At 48.8% G+C, this 20,763-nt stretch overlaps 8 protein-coding genes across 8 annotated transcripts; 4 read left to right on the top strand and 4 right to left on the bottom strand.

Annotated features, from left to right (window-relative positions):
- Positions 1 to 1,069: 1,069 nt before the first annotated feature.
- Positions 1,070 to 2,098, top strand: N7496_006385 (uncharacterized protein; the record flags this gene model as incomplete). Its single annotated transcript, XM_056699314.1, has 2 exons — positions 1,070 to 1,528; positions 1,592 to 2,098. The coding sequence occupies 2 exons, from the start codon at positions 1,070 to 1,072 to the stop codon at positions 2,096 to 2,098; spliced, it is 966 nt and encodes a 321-aa protein (XP_056554727.1).
- N7496_006384 (Zn(II)2Cys6 transcription factor) lies at positions 2,086 to 4,029 on the bottom strand (the record flags this gene model as incomplete). Its single annotated transcript, XM_056699313.1, has 5 exons — positions 2,086 to 2,127; positions 2,208 to 2,948; positions 3,005 to 3,079; positions 3,128 to 3,762; positions 3,822 to 4,029. Coding segments are annotated over 5 exons (1,701 nt in total), but the record flags the coding sequence as incomplete, so codon positions are not given.
- A 469-nt stretch (positions 4,030 to 4,498) lies between these two features.
- On the top strand, positions 4,499 to 6,612 carry N7496_006383 (uncharacterized protein; the record flags this gene model as incomplete). Its single annotated transcript, XM_056699312.1, has 4 exons — positions 4,499 to 4,567; positions 4,642 to 4,842; positions 4,911 to 5,939; positions 5,998 to 6,612. Coding segments are annotated over 4 exons (1,914 nt in total), but the record flags the coding sequence as incomplete, so codon positions are not given.
- A 546-nt stretch (positions 6,613 to 7,158) lies between these two features.
- On the bottom strand, positions 7,159 to 8,991 carry N7496_006382 (alkyl/aryl-sulfatase; the record flags this gene model as incomplete). Its single annotated transcript, XM_056699311.1, has 1 exon — positions 7,159 to 8,991. One exon carries the CDS (start codon positions 8,989 to 8,991, stop codon positions 7,159 to 7,161), a length of 1,833 nt encoding a protein of 610 aa, XP_056554724.1.
- Positions 8,992 to 9,453: 462 nt separating this feature from the next.
- On the bottom strand, positions 9,454 to 11,178 carry N7496_006381 (MFS general substrate transporter; the record flags this gene model as incomplete). Its single annotated transcript, XM_056699310.1, has 6 exons — positions 9,454 to 9,723; positions 9,777 to 9,869; positions 9,923 to 10,420; positions 10,470 to 10,682; positions 10,743 to 10,868; positions 10,921 to 11,178. 6 exons carry the CDS (start codon positions 11,176 to 11,178, stop codon positions 9,454 to 9,456), a joined length of 1,458 nt encoding a protein of 485 aa, XP_056554723.1.
- A 783-nt stretch (positions 11,179 to 11,961) lies between these two features.
- On the top strand, positions 11,962 to 13,230 carry N7496_006380 (TauD/TfdA dioxygenase family protein; the record flags this gene model as incomplete). Its single annotated transcript, XM_056699309.1, has 5 exons — positions 11,962 to 12,130; positions 12,194 to 12,711; positions 12,764 to 12,812; positions 12,869 to 13,000; positions 13,055 to 13,230. The coding sequence occupies 5 exons, from the start codon at positions 11,962 to 11,964 to the stop codon at positions 13,228 to 13,230; spliced, it is 1,044 nt and encodes a 347-aa protein (XP_056554722.1).
- A 163-nt stretch (positions 13,231 to 13,393) lies between these two features.
- Positions 13,394 to 15,339, bottom strand: N7496_006379 (fungal specific transcription factor domain-containing protein; the record flags this gene model as incomplete). The annotated part of the gene is made up of 2 exons (XM_056699308.1): positions 13,394 to 13,892; positions 13,949 to 15,339. The coding sequence occupies 2 exons, from the start codon at positions 15,337 to 15,339 to the stop codon at positions 13,394 to 13,396; spliced, it is 1,890 nt and encodes a 629-aa protein (XP_056554721.1).
- A 1,025-nt stretch (positions 15,340 to 16,364) lies between these two features.
- Positions 16,365 to 20,313, top strand: N7496_006378 (hybrid sensor histidine kinase/response regulator; the record flags this gene model as incomplete). Its single annotated transcript, XM_056699307.1, has 6 exons — positions 16,365 to 16,456; positions 16,524 to 17,699; positions 17,755 to 18,486; positions 18,538 to 19,584; positions 19,644 to 20,038; positions 20,102 to 20,313. The coding sequence occupies 6 exons, from the start codon at positions 16,365 to 16,367 to the stop codon at positions 20,311 to 20,313; spliced, it is 3,654 nt and encodes a 1,217-aa protein (XP_056554720.1).
- Positions 20,314 to 20,763: the final 450 nt, after the last annotated feature.

Here is a 20,763-nt window from a genome sequence, read left to right as displayed (position 1 = left end):
TTTAAACACAACTTGGAGATATAGCGCTGGATTTAGTTCCCGATGGATGAGATCGTAACCTTCTACACTATAAGCATGAATCTTAAAAGCAAAGGTGGTATTAGCGAGACTCAGCTTATGGGACATGTACGGCTACGACAGCGGCATGGAATATTAGGTACGATATGGCACTGAATTGGCTGGAACTCGGTAGACTAACCACACGAACGCTATCCCTGAAATTGTATCTCGCACATGGCCCTATCAACATTTTTCTCCTATTACAAGTACAAGGGTATTCCTTAAACTTTCTAGAATGCTACACTAAACCGTTTTTGGTAGAATCCGCGACAGGTCGACATGATTGGCTAGTAAACTCGATCTGTAAATATGGACTCTGATCTTGGCAACTGTGGGTCTGTCAAGCGCTCGCAGAATCCGCCCAAAAGGGTAATTCCTCAAGGCAGGGTAAAGCGACGATTCGGTTTTCTTATTGAGGTCGAAATATTTAAGGGTCCAGGTTGAAACAAGAACCTTGACACGTTTGTCCCATAGCAAGCTGCCCTTCTTGATTATCTTCGCGACATAACTGGAACGTCGCTTCATAATAGTGTCGAGAAACACGAATTGATCACGATGGAAGTACCTCGACAATATGCGGCTCCGCCACCACCGTACGAAGAGTTGTCACGAAATTCCAGGGAATATGAATCTCAGCAAAATAGGCATTTAACTCAACATCCGCGGCCCTTGTATACAGCACATTCACCCCGTGCTTGCTCTCGCTCTTCGCAGATCCAACCGTCAGATCCGACACAGCCTCACCAATATTCCGACCCTTCAATTGATACTCCATATACCTCTGGCCAACGCGATACTCAAAATCAATCGCAGCTCGCATCCCATTATGGCCTTTCGAGCAGCTATTCAAATTCACCATCATCTCAGCCAAGTACACAACGGCAGCCTTCTAGGACACGACCTTGTGTTATTCCTCGTAAGAGAGCTTGCCTATAATCCGAGGTATAATTTCAAGATACCAAAGTCTAACACATCTCTAGAAATCACAAAAGTTTTCGGCGCCGCATTCATGAGCCCCTTCGTTCGCGCCCGTGCACCCGAACTCGAACAACGATACGGTCTCTCCTCCTCCGAGTTACTCGCGTTCATCGACGGCCTCAATGAATCATTCATGGCCAATCCCGCATTGCAAGTTACAAACACCATTGGAACAATAGTCAGTTTCGTCCCCCTGCAGACTGCACAAATAGTCGGCGCAAGTCTCAACGTTGCCGCAGGCCTGGGAACTGCTGGTGTATCTATGGTACGGACAAAGCGGTATATGAAGCAGGCGAACGAGACCATTTTCAAACCCAGGGGTCTGCATGCACAGATTTGTAAGACGGACAAGATGCTTAGCCAGATGGGGATGGCGGGTGATACTGCTGTTTTCGCAAAGGGCCAGGCTCAGGCTATGCTTAGCAGTGCGCAGGCTAATGAGCCTAGTCGGCATGCTATTGCGAGAAGGATGCAGGCTCTAGGTGATCGGGTCATGTCTTTGTCATTTGACAACGTTGAGGCACTCATGTCACCGGATACTTGGGCGAAGTAGATGGGGTCGTTTGCTGCTCAGCGCGCTGAGAAGAAGCAACTTGAGAAGCTTCAGAAACAGCAGGTCAAGGCTGAGGAGAGGGCGGATAAGGACGAGAGAAAGATTGCTAAGGCTGAGTGCAAGCACAGTAGCGCCGATGGGACGATGGATAAGATCATGAAGCAGATGGAAGATATTCAGTACCAGATCCAGTCTCTGGATCCCAATCGTCGACGATATGTGAAGCATCTCAGAGAACTACAGCGGGAATATCGGGAGCTTGAGCGAAAGCTTCAGCAAGTTGAGGCTAAGGGAAAATCTCGGCACGCCGAACGGGTTGATAAACAGGATCGGAGGCGGGATGAAAAGTCCGAGAAGCGAGAGAACAAGGAGGCGAGGAATATCAACAAGATATACTGGATAGTGATCAACGCGGAGGAAGAGAGCGCATTAGGCGATGATGACTGGGCATCGGATAACTCGTCCGAGGTGTCCGCCACGTATGGGAGGTATCATCAAGGGCTTTGATATGCAAACTGTGTAAATTTGGAGTCGTGCTATATAGATCATGATTTATTAGAATGTATACTTGCAATACCATATTTTGATATCCATCTCGCTATGACAATGAGCTCACCTTCATACTCCGACGTGGCATATTCTCCTTCCGACCAAGTTCAAAACCATGCAAGTCCGCAACAACGGACATTACCGCCTCGAGCCATGGCTTGATCCGTCCTTTATCTTCATTTAAATGGAGATGGGCAACATTTAACGGGAAGATAAGCATGAATGCCCCAGAACTTTGACTGAAAGCGTGAAGATGATATTCTGTCATTCGGCATATCTCGACTGCAACATCGTGTCTGGTTCCTTCCATTGGTAAGAGAGGATCACTGATAAAAATATCAGATGATGGCATGTCAATACCGAACATCTCTAGAGTTCTAGTGGTTATCAGCCGAATCGCGTTGTAAGTCATCAACTCTGCTGCCCGATGTGGGCTGGTAAACCAGATAATACTTTCGAAAGGGCTAGGTGGTAGTCGTATAGATGACACATCGAGATCCCGTGGTGAGATCAGGTATGTTGAATTTGGAAACTTCTGTTCCCAGTCCCAGCGCCAAGCATAGAGTGCTTCCAGTGTTGTCAATACTCGCGAGCAAAGGTCCTTGGCTAATTCCTCCTTTCCAGACTTCTTTGGATTCCATGTAAAGATCTTATCGATATCTTCAAGGTACCCAGGAAGATCACAGAGCAAGTCTTGCAGCTCTTCCGATGGCGTTTTGGTATGTAGGCCGCGCTTGGCCCAAGGTATAGTTTTCCATTCTGGGGATTCAAGGAAGCAACGCTTTCGTTCGACGAGGTATCCGGCAGCCTGCATTATATCAATAAAGGCACTGTAAAGTTTAGAGTCAATATGATGCAATTTACAATGCATGACCGCAAAGTTGGGAGAATCGCCGATGCAACGCCCGATTGGTGGCGATGTGGGCCTCTCATCGCCGTCTGGGAGAAGTTAGTACAGGCCAATGAGTAGAAGGAATGGATGTTTACCAATCGTGCCAAGCCTTTGTAGTGATGCAGCCATCCAGTTGGCTGTGTAAAAGTGATCATTTCGTAAATTGCCATGCAAATAACTGCAACGACCAGATCATCCTCCAAGGCGAGAGTTGAATCTTCCAAATTCGACCGGAGGGTCCGAAGTGCTCGCGAGTAGAACCCCGCGCCTTTGCGCATAAGATCACCGTTGCGATTCACCTTTGCAAAGTACGTTGTGGCCAACGCGCTGACCGACGTGAATGATAATGCGGCTTCGTCCTCCGTGCGCTGAAACAACAGCTCGATCCACGATGATGCCCGTGGTGAGGTTTTATCGTCATGCCAGGTGAACAATTTGCGCACCAGATGAGACGTGAACATACTCTGCTCGTTCCATTTTGGATTGACCGGTATTGACGTCAACGGCAGCTCGATAACTGAGCTTTCAGGTCTCGGGCTGGCAGTACTGCCATGGGTCGCAGTACTAGCACTGGTTGATGAACTGAGCACATCGTTCTCCACGGGCTTCTGTTTCGCCGACTTCTTGCCTGTGAACTGGACTGTCATATCGACAAATTCTGGAAATTGTACATAGCCCTCGCATTTCAAGCTCAGCTTTTGACAGCGCTCGCAGGTTGGTTTTGCTTCATCTAAGATCACGTCAGCCAAGTCGAACAACGAGATTGAGCCAGGGATAGTATCATCGCACCGCATTTTACTCTTCGCCGACGACAGGTCTTGCAGCCCTTGCTGCGACCGCCGATTCCCACCATTTTCAAGTCTGAATGCACGCCGAGGCGGGTGGCTTGAAGCTTGAAGAAAGATCGAGGAAAGTGAGATGGCGCATTGGGGAGGATGTGCTGGTGGGTCAAAGTGGGGGCCCAATCATCAGCCTCTAAGATCGGGGCGATAATAGGTTCTACAGAGAACAGTAACGAGGCTGAAGCACTATACAGCGCAATTGTATGATCATGTTAATGAAGACTTTGGGAAACGTGGAATTGTTAGTCCTTGTGTACGTGAGGAAGTCTTCTGAATAGGGAGATAACCGCTATGAGCAACTTGGAAGGTACAAACTATGAGAACGCCCTTTTTGAAATAGTTGGCTTTATTTCCAAAGAAAGAATTTCCACTCTCCATATCTCTCACCATTCTAATCAGTTGCTCGTTTTTGCCAAAAAGGAGAATTCCTTCAGTCGCGGTGGTCAACATCTCTCGCTTTCCTTCCTCACTTTCCTTTCTCGCTCTCTCCCTCACCCTCCTCCCCTCCGGACCTGCCCACCAACAAGCCTCCTCTTTCAACTCCCAGAACTCACAATACTCATACCATCCATTTCATCGTCTACCTCTGCCTATTCCACTGACAGCTGAGACCGACGACGCATCATGGCGCAGACAGGACAGACAGGGCTGCCTGGCCTGACTCTACCACTCGACTACACCCCCGACACCGATGTGAGACAGAATGACCAAGATACTACTACAAAGACTGGAACTTCACTGACTTTTGACATTTCACGAGGCAATAGGACCACCAGGTCATGTTTCCCCGTGGCCTTGACTGGAAAGTGGTGGAACGAGGAGCTTGCAAGTACGTGGCCGCGCTTGACATTCTTTGTACTTTTGCCAACATACTGACCAACATCCGGTTTCATACACTTCGTGAAATTTTTATCATGAGAATGATCAACGATCTTACGGAGGAGGAGGGGTGGCATTGGCGTGAGAAGGTCCGTCTCCAAACGATGTACCACATCGGAGTCAACGAGTCATCTAACATACACCCCATTGATTTCAGATTTCGAGGGTTCGATGGGTACATGCCATCAAAGCTGCCTTCAAAAGAAACAAGAATGACGTTACTTCCTCTATGCTCAAGTGGGTCATTGACGAACGTCGCTGGAGGGCATTCCTTTTCAAGCAGTCGGGATTCACACTCGCTTTCGACGCCATCTTCAAGTCTGATACTGTGATTGGTTCCGAGCTTCACCAGAAGTTTAAACAGCTGGTAGACCCGTTTGAGCAAAAGATGGATGAGAAAGACTCGTCTAAGAGCTGGAAGATTGTCGATCCAGCCAGATATCCATTAGCCTACGGCATCACCCGAGTTGTTCACAATGAAACCATCCACTTTGACAACTGCCTTAACGCGATCGGAAAAGGCTTTCCCCTCTTTCTCTGCATCCCGGGCTCGGGCGCAGCAGCAGCGGACCCTCTCTGCCCAAAAGTTCAAACAATGCCTATCAATCCAGGACCACCTCCACAGGAATACGACCGATGGGGGAGGGAAGTGGAGCCCAAGCCATACAGCTGGTGTGATGAACGGTCCCAACTTCTGCCCTGCGACCTGACACTGAAGAATGGTCAGTGGTGTATCACTTCCTACATCAATGGCCTCCACCCCAGGAAGGATCAACAACTCTACATCACGATCCAGGAAATCATAAACCAGTGTATGCAACCATGGGGCGGGTGTCTTGCACAGTGGAGCGCCAGATGGAATCGCATTTCACATTCACGAGCTGTATTCCAGTCCCCATTGGGGAGGCTCGTGGTACCAGAATGTCTCTTTGACGACCGCGCATTGGATTGGATTGACTGGAAAGTTGATAAGTGGAGGCAACGTCGATCTATCAAGCTCCCAGAGCCCGCGGAATTTGATAGCTCCAAAATCCCTCAACGAAAAGTCAATCTCACTGAGAAGTTTGGGTCCACTGGAATTCAAGTCATTGTTCAACTCGAAAGTGTTTTTCTCAAACCCAGAAAGGAACTAGGAGAAGGATGGAATATGGTCGCCAGTGATCATTGGCATTTACAGGGTCATTTGGTATCTTCCCTCACCTGAGTCCGATCTGCATCGTTATCAACAAAACTAACTCTGATAGAACGAACACATCTGTGCGACTGCGGTGTATTGCTTTGGCCAAGAAAACCTTGCCAGATATGGCTTTCAATTCCGCCAACGTTCTGACGAAAGCCAAAAGGTCCTCAATAGCAGAGAGTACGAGCATCAGCCAGTCTGGGCTGATGTTTGTCGAGAGGTGTTCGGTTACGAGATGGATGGTGATGATCTTTCAGTCTACCAGTGTCTCGGCTGGGTCCCAATTCCTGAGCGTCGGCTAGTGGCTTTTCCAAATACAATGGAGACGCGAAGCATATACTCATTGGAAGATGTGTCAAAACCTGGCCGCTGCAAACTCCTGACTCTATCGCTCGTTGATCCGCACATGCGAATTATCTCTACCTCCAAGGCTCTTCCTCAACAACCGGAATTGTGGGCCCCGAGACAGCAGTTGATCAACACATTTCTGAGATCCAAACTCCCTCAGGAGCTGGTGGATATGGTGCAGCAGTATCTCTCCGAGGCCGAAGATGGCCCATTGTCTCCGGAACGACACAAGCTGATCACGCAGGCTTCTGTTGCGAGCAGGAGAATGTTGGAGAAAAATCAAAAGAAGATCTTCGGGCTTCCCAAGTCGCATAACCCTTGGCGTACATGGTGTGAGCCAGATGCCGAAGGTGATTGGATACTATACTAGATCTTGAAACTGATCGATGTACCCGTTGTGTGTTTGAGTCTAAAGCTATGTATCTCTCTTTTCATGTGCAGATGAGTTGCCACACACTTGGTCCACGCATCGAGGTCCAGCAATCAGGGAAAGGGGCAACAGGAAGATGACCAAGGAGATGAGCAGGTTGAATATTGTTAAGTGATTCGCAAATCTCACGAGTCAGCTAGCATTCCATCGCTGATCATGAAGGCTAGTCTGACAAACAAAGATCTCAATATCATTAATATCTAAGAAGATATTTCCAACCTCATGGAGAACGAAATTGCGTAAATTAGGGAATGTTTAGAAGAGAGGACATAAGAGTAGCCTTGCAGTCCGACTAGTGCTAGGTGGCGTCATCAACAACTTGCATTGGTGCTATCTAGAAGTGAAGGAGACGTGTGGATATTCAGCTGTCAATGGATTTCATTCAACCCATACTAAAATAGAGCCTCTTGACTGTGAGTATGTATGCCTTCGACTCTCATCGTACGTCTACAACCGCGTTTTCCCGGGGCTCTCCGTCGTCTCCATTAACGAGAGAAGCTTATGGACCAAGTCCCTATCCCCATCATAGGAGACACCCACTGGATTCCCCCCAGACAAGACCTGTAACAGCTCCGATTTTGTTAAAGTCAAAGTCAAACTCGCTTCACTGTGCAATTCTTCCTTGGTGGCGGCATTCCTGTATGTCAAGGCGGCATTGCTAATGTTCACGTGCCACCAACGCTGTTCATCTGTTACATGGAAGTCAATAGAGAAACACTCCTCTGCTGCCTTGACACCATCCAGGCGAATGGACAACAGGGTCAGCCACTGTTCAACGCTTTGTTCCGGTCTCAGTCCAGTGCTCATACTCTGCCGAGGATCGGGCCTGTTCCCCGCAAGCAAGGCCATAGCACCCGTGAGATAGAAGTTGCGCCAAGTGCCATTCTCCGAGCCATAACCGAGTTTTGTGAAGACGGACGCTAGTGCTTTCTTCGCGCCAGTATGTGACGGGTCAAACGTGACGGCGTGGTCCAGCAATGTCGCTGCGAATCGCAAATCGCCAGCCTGGGCAAATCCTTCTGCTTTTCGCACAACCTCGTCGATTCCCCCCATGCACTCAATATATCGTTTGGCACTTTGCTTTGGTGGATGCTCCCAGAGATGAGCAGGGTTCCCGTCGAACCAGCCCAGATACCGTTGGTAAATGCCTTTCACGTTGTGACTGACAGATCCATAGAATCCCTGTGCAAACCAGGACTTTTGCAGAGAAGGCGGGAGAGTCAAGTGCTCTGCGATCTCGATACCGGTCATGCCGTGATTCATCAGTCGTACTGTTTGGTCGTGGATGTAGGCGTACAAGTCTCGTTGGTCACCAATGAATTTCGCAATCTCTGCATGGCCCCAGGTAGGCCAGGCGTGACCAGCCAACATGACCTCTGATTCCTTGCCGAAAAGAACCAGAGACTCATCCAGATACTGAGACCAACCCTTCGCATCACGAACTTGGGCTCCACGCAAGGTGATAATATTGTGGAGCGAGTGCACGGCACACTCGGCGATATACAAAGCTCGCTGGTCAGGGAAATAAAAGTTCATCTCTGAAGGGGCCTCCGACTCGGGCACCATCTGGAAAACGATTCGGACCCCATCGATCACTCGTTCTTCGCCGGTTTCACGAATGATCATGTTCGGTGGAACCAAAGAATTGACGCCGCTGGGAACACACATGCCAAGTCCACAGCCAATTTGTCCCTTAGGACCCTTTGGAATTCGATTTCCATACATGTATGCGGCACGTCGACGCATCGCATTCCCGAGATACAGGTTCTCACTGGTCGCCTCCTCCATGAACCCTTCGGGAGCGATCAACGGGATCGAGTGTGTCTTCGCGACCGGGAGTATACCCTGAGCACCACCAAAGTGATCAATATGCGAATGAGAATAGATGACTGCGGTCACTTTGCGATCACCACGGTGCTTGCGGTATAATGCCAGTGCCGCAGCGGCCGTTTCGACCGAAGTCAGTGGGTCAATCACAATGACGCCCTCCTTTCCTTCGACGATCGTCATGTTGGAAAGATCAAACCCCCGCACTTGGTAGATTCCCTCCGCTGACTTGAAGAGCCCCTGGATGCTAAGCAATTGGCCCTGTCGCCAGAGCTTTGGGTTGGCCGTTGGCGGACATTCGCCAGCGAGGAAGTTGTATTCGTCATTATTCCACACTACCCGGCCGCTGGCAGCTCGAATGATGCATGGGCTGAGGGCATCGATGAAACCCCGCTTCGCATTTTCGAAGTCGGTTGTATCGGCAAAAGAGGGTTGGAACTGTTGGTTTGACATAGCTGGATATTTGGAGGGTGAAGAGCACGGGCAATGGGGATGAAGAGCATTTCATGGGCAGGTATGTCGGCTGTACTTATATGTTTCCAGGCCTGCGTTGCAACGGGTCTAAAATTGCATGAATTCGCCATCGCTATGTCTACTCCATTTCGCCTAGTTTATCTGAGCTCCACTCAATGACCCATTCAAACTCGTCTTTTAGGTTACCTCTTCGTCTACAATCCGTGGTAAACTCCGACTGCCGATGGGCGTGGTAGTGCGTTAACCCTCGGCCACCGGCCCAAGCGGGTGCGGGGGCGAATTAGCCTCTTTAGGAAGTGGTTTCGCGGTCAATCATCGTCATGTCAAGTGTGTTAAGAAATACGAGGCGGAAAGATTCTTTCTTTTTAAGGCTAATGTTCCGTCATTCAGAAGCTGAATCTCGATTGGCATAGTCCGAACTCTCATATCTCGTTCCTCGCTTTAGTAAGTGTACCGGAAACCTGGAAGATTGGCAATGACAATCTCCCCACGAGCCACCTTTCTGTTCAAAAAGTAGAAGCGAATTGACAAAAGGACAACCAAAACAATAATCAGACATGACAGTCCTACGCAGGTCAGAATGCCAGGGTGGTAGGTCGGCGCATCTTGCGATCGGTATACTAGAGAACCGGTCATGCCGCCCGATGCACCTAATCCGACGAAAATGGCACTGCAAATGGCTCTTTTCCATTGGCCTCGAATGTTGTTTGCCTAAAAATGGTCAGAGATGGAGTATATTTGTATGAATTCCATTGAACAATCACCTGGTATGCCATTGCCGCGGGGACATTGGAGTTGGCGCCCATCGTGGTTAAAAAGGCGCCCAACAGGCGAGTTCCATTGCCTTTTGTGAATCCCTAGCGGACAGTTAGCTCGGATTTTTCACACCTTCTTTTTTGGAGATACTGACCATCAATGGCAGACCAATTATGGTAAGCATCGCGTTGAATATCAAGATCGGACCACGGATGTGATATCGATCGCCGATCCAAGAAGTGGCGTACATGAGAATTCCAGCAGCAGCATATGGAGGCGCAAACAAACACAAGGAAGCGCCCATGGAGAATCCCATGCCTTGACGATAAATTATGGGCAGGAAATATGATATGGCGTAGGCGGTTGTGGTTGTAGAATAATAGATAAAGCCGAATGCCCAAATATTGATGTCTAACCCAGCGCTAAGATATTTCTTCAGGTTGAAGGGTTCGACTGTCACGTCGGCTCGATCCTTGGTGATACGTCGGATGATGAACTCGTATTCACCTTCAGAGAGGAACTTCTGTTTGTTGTCTTTCATACGGTCGGGGAAATCTATAAGGACAAAGTAGCCAATGGTGGCTACGACACAAGTCAAGAGACCTTGAATGACATAGATCCATCGCCACGCCGTGAGGCCTCCCAGACCATTCTGTGATATGTTAGCGTAACTCATGGGTATCGTTCAGCTGATCACTCACCATAAAAGTAATGCCGTAAGACAAGATACCAGTGAAAGCCGAGGCCACACATCCAAGAAGGTAGAAAATAGCATACCGCTTCTGGATATCGTATCGTGTGTACCAAGTGGAGATCAAGTATACCGAAGCAGGGAAAAAGCCAGCCTCAAGGGCGCCAATGATCACACGAATTCCAACCATCTCGGTCCATTTCTTGACAAATCCAGCAGATAACTAAACTCATTAGTACGGGACCGCGACGCCTCGGAGTGGATACTCTTAGATGGGCCTTACCATAACAGCTCCCCACAGAAAACAAACGCCCGAGAGATAACGGGTCGGACCGATCTTGCGAACTAGAATGGGGCCAAATATTTGTAGGCAGATATAAGGAGGGAAGAACGACACTGCAATCGTGCTCTGTCATATTGTCAGTCTCGTAAGTGAGTAGCGATCTGGTCAGCCAGCATACATATTGCGTTCCCTTGAGACGAAGCTCCTTGTCCATGCCAGCCACAGATGCAGTGCCCAGATTCCCACGGTCAATGAGGGAGACAGTGTGGAGAAAACCAAGCATCACGATCAAACGAGCATCAATACGACGAATGATCTTGCGCTGCTCGCGATAAGAGTAGACGGGATCATTGTCGATGCTGTTCAACATCTGCTTATGAGACTCGACTGGCTCAACATGAGCCTCTGAGACTTTTGCATCTTCTACTGTGTTCATAATGGAATCAAAAATCAATGATCATAAACAAGTTTGGAGTTCATTCGGAAACGTGAAATATGGTTCTGGACAGTTAAATATAGGGGGGTTTGCTTGGTATATCCAAGGCCAAGATGGTGAAAGACAAAGCGTATATGTTGCAATGCTCTCGGCCAACACAATGGCGCTTAGCGAGCATTTGATGTGGATTTTGCGGGGAAGTTCTTGAAGCTATGTAGCTTCAAGCTTGGATTTAGTTTAGACTCATTCTTATTGGTTGGTGAAGAGGCTCTTTCCCCGCAGATGGCATTTCGGCCCATCGGCGTTTAGCTTGCGTACAGTTGAAATTGCTCCTATCGCCGATTCCCCGAGTACTTGGCTCGGGTATGACTTTCCACACGAAAGCACGAACAGTGTTTTTGTGAAGTTAATTGAGCATATGATCTTGGAATGCAACAATTCTTCAAACTTTTGTGCAATAAAATGCGAGCAAACTCAGCGTCAATGACGCGGAAAAGGGAATATTTCCATCATGGTTTCTTAGTTCCGTGCATCCGAGGTTGAGCGACAAACTGGAATCTCTCTGCATAACGCCGAAACCCGAAACTGAACAACTTTCACGATCCACTTCCTATCCATCTAGATCTTGAAGATGATAAAAAGCCTCGAATTCGTCATAATAAATTGATTTTGCGACATCAAAGTCGACTTGAGATCAAGATACTTCAGTGTCTCTTCTAGCCAACATTTTCGAACCTATACTCGGAAAGAACTTTCTGAATCAACCTCCTATCTATAGCCACGATGCATCCTCCAGCACGTCAACACTCAACAGGCTCACTGGATCAATTCGATCCGGTGATGGTGACTCCGGTCATTGGAAACGAGTTCACTAAAGGGACATGCAACATTGTTGATGATATCTTACGCGCTCCAGATGCCGAGAAGCGCATTCGTGATTTGGCTATCATGAGTACCAACACCCCTCAATCTTGTAAAATGGAAGAGACACTAATCTGAATTGGAATCAAAAAAGTCGCCGAACGAGGAGTTGTCTTTTTCCGCGCGCAGGACAACCTCACCAACGACCTTCAGAAGGAACTGATCCTTCGCATGGGTGAACTAACTGGTCGCCCATCTACCAACGGCCTGCACATCCACCCTGTCACAAACGACGCCCGCGAGTTCGGCGACCCAGACCCCGAAATTAGCACCATCAACTCAGAGGGCCGCAAGAAATTGTACAAGGGATCGAACTACACCAAAATGGCTGCTGTTTGGCATAGCGATATCTCCTTCGAGCCTGCGCCAGCTGATTTTTCGTCGCTGCGGTTGACCCAGCTGCCAAAGACTGGTGGTGATACTCTTTGGGCATCAGGATATGAGGTCTATGATCGAATCAGCAAGCCTTATCAGAAGTTTTTGGAAACTTTGACTGCCACCCATGACGGTGAGGGCTTTAGGCGCATGGCCCAGTCTGGCAAATTCCATATCTATGATAAAGAGCGAGGGTCACCTGAGAATGTTGGTGGTGATCTCTATGCCATTCACCCTGTGAGTTTAGACAGTTGTTCGCCTCGGGGTGACTCTGCTGACAGAAGTGCAGGTCGTGCGAACTAACCCTATCACGGGCTGGAAATCTATCTTCCCAATTGGTGAGTTTCAATCTGTAAGTTTCATGGAAGTATTCAGACATTGATCCAGTAAATAGGCTCCTTCCCATCTTGCATTAACGGACTGAACCGCCGAGAAAGCGCAAACATGCTCCAGTGGTTCCATGATCTCATCACATACGGGCACGATCTCCAGGTTCGCTTCAAGTGGGCCCAACCCAACGATATTGGTAAGTACCAACTCTCGTCCTACATCAAGGAATGCCAGCTAACGATGACACCAGCCATTTGGGACAACCGCAGTGTCTTCCACACTGCGACAGGTGACCACGAGGGCTTCGGACCGCGCAGTGGAAACCGAGCTGTCGGTGTTGGCGAAGTCCCTTACTTTGATCCTGCGAGCAAGTCGCGTCGGGAGGACTTGGGTATTGTGGAGGACCTTTCACCATGCCATCTGTAGAGAATCTAGATTAGATATAGCAGTCCACGGCAACCAAGAAATTGAGAGCTACCACAGGGTCACAATACATTTTAGGTTATCTGTATGTGCAAAGGTTTGTTTCATGTTTTTTGTATTTATCAACCGCTCGTGCTTTATTTTTATTTGTATTTCCGGATTAAGATCAAGATCGCCAGCCGAAACCATCGAACGTGGGCAGATTGAAGGCATCAGCGGCCCAAAAATCCTCCGTGAAGATTCCATGTAAAGGTAGAACTCCATCCATCTCATTGCCGGACATATCACCTTGCAAATTCATGATTTCCTGGAGGTCCGAGAACAAGTCAGCATTTGCCGAGTCAAATCTCTGCGTGTTTGTCTCATGAATCGTCTCATCTCGTGGAGGCAGCCCCTGGGGGCCTGGGTCTGGATGTGACGCTGCAGGTATGGGCAATGGTTCGTGCTCTGTTCCATGCGAAAGCAGAGCGCCTTGGCTTGTTTGTTGTGACTGCGAGACCTCTTGAACAAAATCCATCGCTCGGTTAATTATTGTCTCAAGCCCGTCGCGATATGTTTTGAGACGCGGGTTATGCTCTGCCATGAGAAATAGTGCCGACGAGCAGGCACGTAGATCGTTAGATACCGCGGGTGTCCAAAGGCCCGGAGATCGAAATAGACAGTAGCTTTTCTCCCATTAGCGTTCAGTCACTGCATGTTGAAACCCGTTAGCTCCACTTACCATATTGTGATGCCAGCCATGAAAACCGAGTTGACTAGCAGAAACGAAGATCCCGAAGCAGACTCTCGCTGTCTGAGCTTCTTGAAGAACTGACACATTTGACCTGATGCGAATAGGCACGTCCCGATCAAGCTATCTTGTGGATGCAAGAAACTCAGGAACGGCTGAAGCAAGATTCGGATCGAGTTGTTCCAGTGCATATGCAAAAAGTCGCCTTCATCCACATCAAGCGCTACTAGCGTGCCTTTGAACGCCTGCAGTGATGACAGTAACGGACCAATTTCCGAGGTGAGAGCAGATATCTGTGTATCAACACGGTAAATGCGCGTATGAATTCGAGACACGATCCGTTGTAATTGTATCGAAGCGATGAATCTTCCAAGTGTGCCTTTGTGTGGTCTACCCCGACCGACTGACCGGTTATGCAAGATTCTCTCAATAGCGCTGTCGTTGGTGATAGAATCATCGAGGTTGGAAGGAGGTTCAGCGTCAATCTCCTCTTCTACAACACTGAATGGTCTTCCCATAGACCACGCCGTATATCTCTCTATAATATAAACACTCCAAAAGAGACGTCGTCGCAACTCCGTTTCATGCGGTGATAGTCTTCGATAACTGGATTCTCTATGAAAGCCAAAGTCCAAACACGTTCTCATAGCCAGTCCAATCATATACCAGACGCTCGAGTTAGAAGTGGAACGTAGATTGTATAGAACGAGTAGCAGCATTGCCTCGATACTGGCAATTGATATGGATTCCCTCAACGTGGAATCAAACTCCAAGGCAGTAAGGAGATATCCATTCGATGAAATTGAGCTGTCATTGTCTGTCGTGTGACGAATTGCAGCTCCGATCGCATACACCATGAATAATTTGAATCTTCCGAATTGCGCCTCTGGCGTATTCTCGGGCGGTTCATGTCTCTTGGCGTGTAAGTTTAGAATTTCGGTGCGATCTAAAAACGGGAGCCTCATGTGCATATTGAGGAAATAGGAATCGAGAATTTGAGACCCTATCGTGTCGTCTGGTGGTGCCGCCTTGACCTGCACAGTTTCTTGCACCGATCCCGGCTGTTGGTTGTTTCCACTGATAGGCAATAACCTAGCCCCGACCGAATTATGGACAATGCGACTGACATTTTCTGCCATAGAAAGTCCCGATGATGGTCCAAGATATCCCGGTTCGCCATTTCCATCATGGCCCAGTGTAAGAAAACGAACCACACCTTTGAGATGTGCCTTTCTCGAGGCACAGGCTTGTGGACTCCTCTGGGTGGGCGATAGGTGAGCGAACCCAGAGTTCTCTCCGATATCAGGTACATTCCGTTCCAAGGCCGTGGCCAGCTGGGCTTCTAGAATCTCGATTCTATGGACCAGCGCCCCTTTCGACATACCATGGTGCCATGACGGCGCACTCTCGGAGCGAGAGCAAGGTTGATTGGCTGATTCACAGTTAGAGCACGTGGGGGATCCGACACATTTTTGTTTACGTCGGTGGCAGCGCCTGCACGACTTCGGGATGCGCTTGCGAATTCTGAATTCTGGATCCATAGAGTCGGTTCGATAGAGACCAGGGGGGTTTGACGCGAAAATAAAGCTTTTTTCTCAGGTTCCCCGCATCTTGTTGGTTAGGGCCGAGGTACACTTAAAGGGTTTTGTGTGATGGAGTAATTAGCTTTACAAAGCACGCCATCGGCTGTTTAGTATAGAGGAATAGTGTATGAGCTACCACAACTTGTCGTTTCTATATAGACATTTCATATACTTCTGCTACATCAAGCCAAATTTTTAATTATTATGTCACGCATCAAAAACTATCGGAAATGTCCTCCTTAGTACCCGCTTATGCACCGTAATACGCAGTGGGGTTTTCAGTAGAGGGGTAGACAACCCTATCTAAGTCAAACACTACCTATCATACCGCAAGCCTCTCTTCTAGCGTTTTCCTCATTGCCTTAGATTGGAAATGCCAAGAGAATGAGGGAGCAGGAAAATAGAAAACAAGAGCCTTCCAACAATTTACAAGTAGGCAGGATAGGCTCAATTAGACTCAGGTGACAGATCCGTTCTGATCACGGGCTAAACAGTATCAAAACTCAACCAAATCGTCATAGAACCACCGAGACTCTTCGCACAACGCACATTTGGGCAGTGTCTGGACCGCAATGGATCCCAACGTCCAAGTCGGCAGATCTAGCCGAGGCCTTGTACAGTACGGTCGCAATGACTCCGCCAATGGAATGGCGTCGGTGGGGGCCCGAGACGGAAAAGCAGGTTTTTGGGCCGTTGACAAGTCAACTCGCTTGTGGCACGTTCTCCGGGAATTTATTTCCCCTTCTTTTTGTATATCCTTCAAACATTCTCACTCCGCTCCGCTCCACACGTCAAAAACACCCGCACTCTTGTTGTAGGAATGCATGGGACTCACAGTCATGGATCAGCCAGGCTCTCTCGCCTTTCATCCGTCCACATGTAGTACCGAGCGCGAGAGAATCCGGGAATTATCTAGGTGAGTAAGCTTTTATTCAATGTTGATCTTTCCGCCGATCCGTTATTCGCTAACCGCTCCCGAGTAGGTACTATTGTGCCTTAGATCGCCCACTGTCACTGTCGACCCCAACAACCGACGATGAGGGGCTCGAATCAGCTCAGGATATTTCAGGGGGGGACGAGCAGCCGTCGATGGGTAATCTTTCTACCGATATCACGTTGACGGCGCTGGCGCAGCTGGGAGTACATCGATTAGCATGCAATCGGTCTTTTGTGTCGATAATTGACGGTGGTAATCAACACATTATCGCGGAAGCTACAGCATCAATTTCCTTGTGCGATAAGAACAAGCACTTACCGAACGATGGAATTTATCTTGGGGCGCGAAGTCTGGATCTAACGTTCGGGGTCTGCCCACATGCAATCAGCTTGTTTACTGGAAGAGACACGACCCGCGCCATCAACACCGACAATATCACTGCCAATCGTACTCGCTACATTATTCGAGATCTCAAGCAGGAGGAGCTTTTCAAAGATCGGCCATTCGTTCGGGCATGGCCATATATGCGATTCTATGCGGAGGTACCGTTGTACAGCCCCTCCGGCTTCGTCCTCGGATCCTACTGCGTGATTGATGATAAGCCCCGGGTGGAATTTGGAGAAGATGATGTGAACACACTGAGAGAGGTTGCCGATGCTGTGGCACGGCATTTAGAGCATGTTCGCATAGTCCACTGTCACCGTCGATCTGAGCGTCTGATCAAGGGATTGACCAATTTCGTTAAAGACCATGCAGACTTTGACCCGCGCGAAGTATCCAATGATCACCGACTCGAAGCAATGGCCGTCGCATCCAATGTGAATACCTCGACTCCAGATGAGAAACCGGGGCCTATTGAATCCACGTTGAACCAGCAGTTCGGCTTTGTGACGTCCTCCTCCACCAGCCTTTCAGAAGAGCCCTCTTCATTGTTCTTTACGGGTCCTGCATCGGGGCCGACCGAGCCGTCATCTCTCAACTCCAACGTTTCCGACCGTCGGTCTTCTCCCGGCGAAGAGAAGTCCATTGATGAGGTTCTCAAAGCCGGTCCCCAGCCATTGGAGGAGGTATCGAACAATGCCTCTCAACTTTCTCTGGCGGAGAGCACGTCATTGGGGGAACGTATCGAGCGTATCTTCGAGAGAGCCAGTGTGTTGCTGAGGAAGTCCATGGACCTTGATGGCGTAGTCTTCCTCGACGCAGCTCGTAGTAATCCTTCATTGTGAGTAGTCACCATTCTTTAATCATATTCCTAGAACATCTCGCTCACGTTCAAGAAGCTTGCCTCCAGATGATCAGCCTGGCTGGGAGCCATTGCCCAAGACCGTTGTACCCGAGTTTCCCATTGCGCCGTATCCCAGTCCCTTGGGACGTTCTCCGACGTCTTCCAAAAAGTCAGAGCTGTGCTGCGACGTTTTGAGCAAGTCATTGAAAGTTAGAAAAGGCGAGACTCTCGATTCAAAGGCCGACATCACTTTCCGGGAGGATCTTCTGAACTTGCTGGTTACTTCGTTCCCACAAGGTCAAATCTTCAACCTGGACGATTCTGTGGATAGTGATGATTACTTGTCCTACGAATCGGGGCTGAATGATTCTGAGACTCAACACAAACTTATGCAAATGGCCACACGACAGCTCAGCCAGATCCTACCTGCTGCCAATTCGGTTCTGTTCTTCCCATTGTGGGATCATAACAAATCTCGTTGGATGGCAGGCACGCTTGTCTGGACGCAAGATAATCACCGAGCTCTGGGAATTGAGGAACTTCACTATTTCAAGATCTTCGGTGACTCGATTGTCTCTGAGGTCTCCCGGGCGCACTGGGCGACAACCGAGAAGTCCAAGTTCGATTTTATCTCTTCAATTAGCCATGAACTTCGATCGCCGCTCCACGGAATTCTGGCTAGTGCGGAACTGTTACAGGCGACGTCTCTTGAGCCAGCGCAAGAGGAAATGGTCAAGATGATTGAGGCTTCCGGGTTGACTTTGTTGGATACCACTGATCATTTGTGAGTAGCCTTGCAGGCACGGTTTGCAATCTAGTACTAATAAATTCACAGGCTCGAATTCTGCAAGATCAATAACCTGACTCAAGTCAAGAGATCACGAAAGAAGAAGACTAACAGCGAAGAGTCTAGCCTGGTCTCTGACTTCCATCTGGGACAACTAGTTGAAGAGGTTGCCGACATCTTGTATACCGGGCAGAATGCCTCCGAGATCGTGTCCCAGACTGTTCAGGCATCTTCACCGGAGCGTGCGCAGGCTGGTCTATTCTCGAATGACATGACGGAGGATATGTCTGTGATTATTCGAATTGAACAGCGCAACTCTTGGCTCATTCGATCCTTGCCTGGCGCATGGCGGAGAATCGTGATGAACCTTCTTGGCAACGCTATCAAATGGACCAAGTCGGGATTTGTCGAAGTATCTTTATCAAGAATGCGGAATCCAATTGAGCCGCGTACTCCGATTGCGCACTTGTCAATCACCGACACCGGCAGCGGTATTGCGCCTGACTTCCTTCGACACAAGCTTTTCTCTCCGTTTTCCCAAGAAGACTCCCTCTCGGAAGGTGTTGGACTTGGCCTCAGCATCGTTCGTCAGCTGGTTGCTTCCTTCAATGGCCACGTGAATGTCAAGAGTGAGGTTGGTATCGGGACTCAAGTCGACGTCTACATTCCAGTGGAGCTTGTCAACAGCCCAGAAGCAAGCCCTGCATCTTACCCATCTCCTTTGAGAGTTGAACACAGCCCCGAATCGCCGCTGCGGGCTTGTTTGGTTGCTTTCAATGGGTATCCGGATTTGCAAGAAACGCCAACTGGAATGTTGAGTCTGGAATCGAAGCGAAAGTTGTCGATCCAGAGTACACTTGCGGATGTATTCATGTCTCACTTCGGTTGGTCTGTCTCGTTGGCAGAGACTCTCAGCAAGGGACAAGGAGATATTGCAGTCATCGAAGAGGCGGTTCTGAGAAAGGAAGCAGAGGGTCTTGAATCACTGGATCAACTAGCATCGATGCATGGATTCAGGTTCTTCATTGTATTGGGAAGCAACGCATCTTTCTTTGAAACCTTCCTCGCTCCCAATTTCGTCTGGGTTTCGCAGCCGTACGTTATGAGCTTGCTTTCGTTTGTTGTTTGAAGTTTCGCTAACAAAAAGCAAACAGATTTGGGCCGCAGAAAATTCAAACCGCTATTCAAAAGATCCTGGACTTAGGAAAACTGCAACCTGCGCCAGACACTACCCCGTCAATAGCCCTCCGGCCCTTGCTTTTACGTTCCGAAGTCCAACCTTCCCCGGCGCGCGACAACCTAACCATCCCAATGCCTACCTCTCCAGTGCCACGTCGGAGTCTCTCACACTCCCATGCCCTGCCGATCCGCCCATCTCACGAGCCGCAGGATATCCACGTTCTCCTCGTTGATGACAACGACATCAACCTCAAGATCCTGGCCACATTCATGCGCAAAATCGGCTGCAGCTACGAAACCGCTTCGAACGGCCTGATCGCTCTGGAGAAATACAAGGCTTCAGAACGGCGATTCGACTTTGTCCTCATGGGTCAGTCCATCCTGATATACCTGATTCCAAAATAATGACCCCCGGCTGACCTCGTTATTCCAGATATCTCAATGCCCGTCATGGACGGCCTAGTTTCCACCAGCAAGATCCGCCAGCATGAGAAAGAAAACGGCCTCGAACCCTCTTGCATCATGGCCGTCACTGGTGTCGCCTCGGACGCTATGCAACAACAAGCCCTCGCAGCAGGGATTAACGACTATCTGATTAAGCCCCTTTCACTTCAAGAGTTGAAGAAGATTATGAGCATTACGTGATACCAATTTTAGTGAGCGTTTAGCGAATTTCAAGATCTTGATTTGAGCGTGGGTGTTTTGGTGTCTTTGTGTTTTTCTATATCTGAATTAGTATTCTTCAATATCGTGATTACCTGAATCCATCTAGAGAAATGTGAGGCTGCTCAGTCCGGCTTTTGGGACTTGAACCCTGCACTTCTCTGTCATTGATGAGTATATTACTTCAGCTTGTCGCCTGCTCGTGTATGGCTGTTAGATACGGTTGGTCACTACCTACCTAAGTAAAGGGCAAGAAGACTATCTCGGCTCAAGAACCGAGATTCTTCTAAGAATGACTGGATGCACGTTTGCTTATGAGCGAGAATCTTATGTTGCTTTGCTTCGGTGCCGTGGCTGTTGCATAATATATACTGAAATTCTGATCCCCAAAATGACTGCAAACATGAAATTTCCGCTATGTTCCTGTTGTTT

Source organism: Penicillium cataractarum, assembly GCF_028827025.1.
Source record: "Penicillium cataractarum strain IBT 29864 chromosome Unknown utg000005l, whole genome shotgun sequence".
Lineage (NCBI taxonomy): Eukaryota > Fungi > Ascomycota > Eurotiomycetes > Eurotiales > Aspergillaceae > Penicillium > Penicillium cataractarum.
Note: the sequence above shows the minus strand (reverse complement) of the source record. Positions and strands in the feature narration are given on the sequence as shown.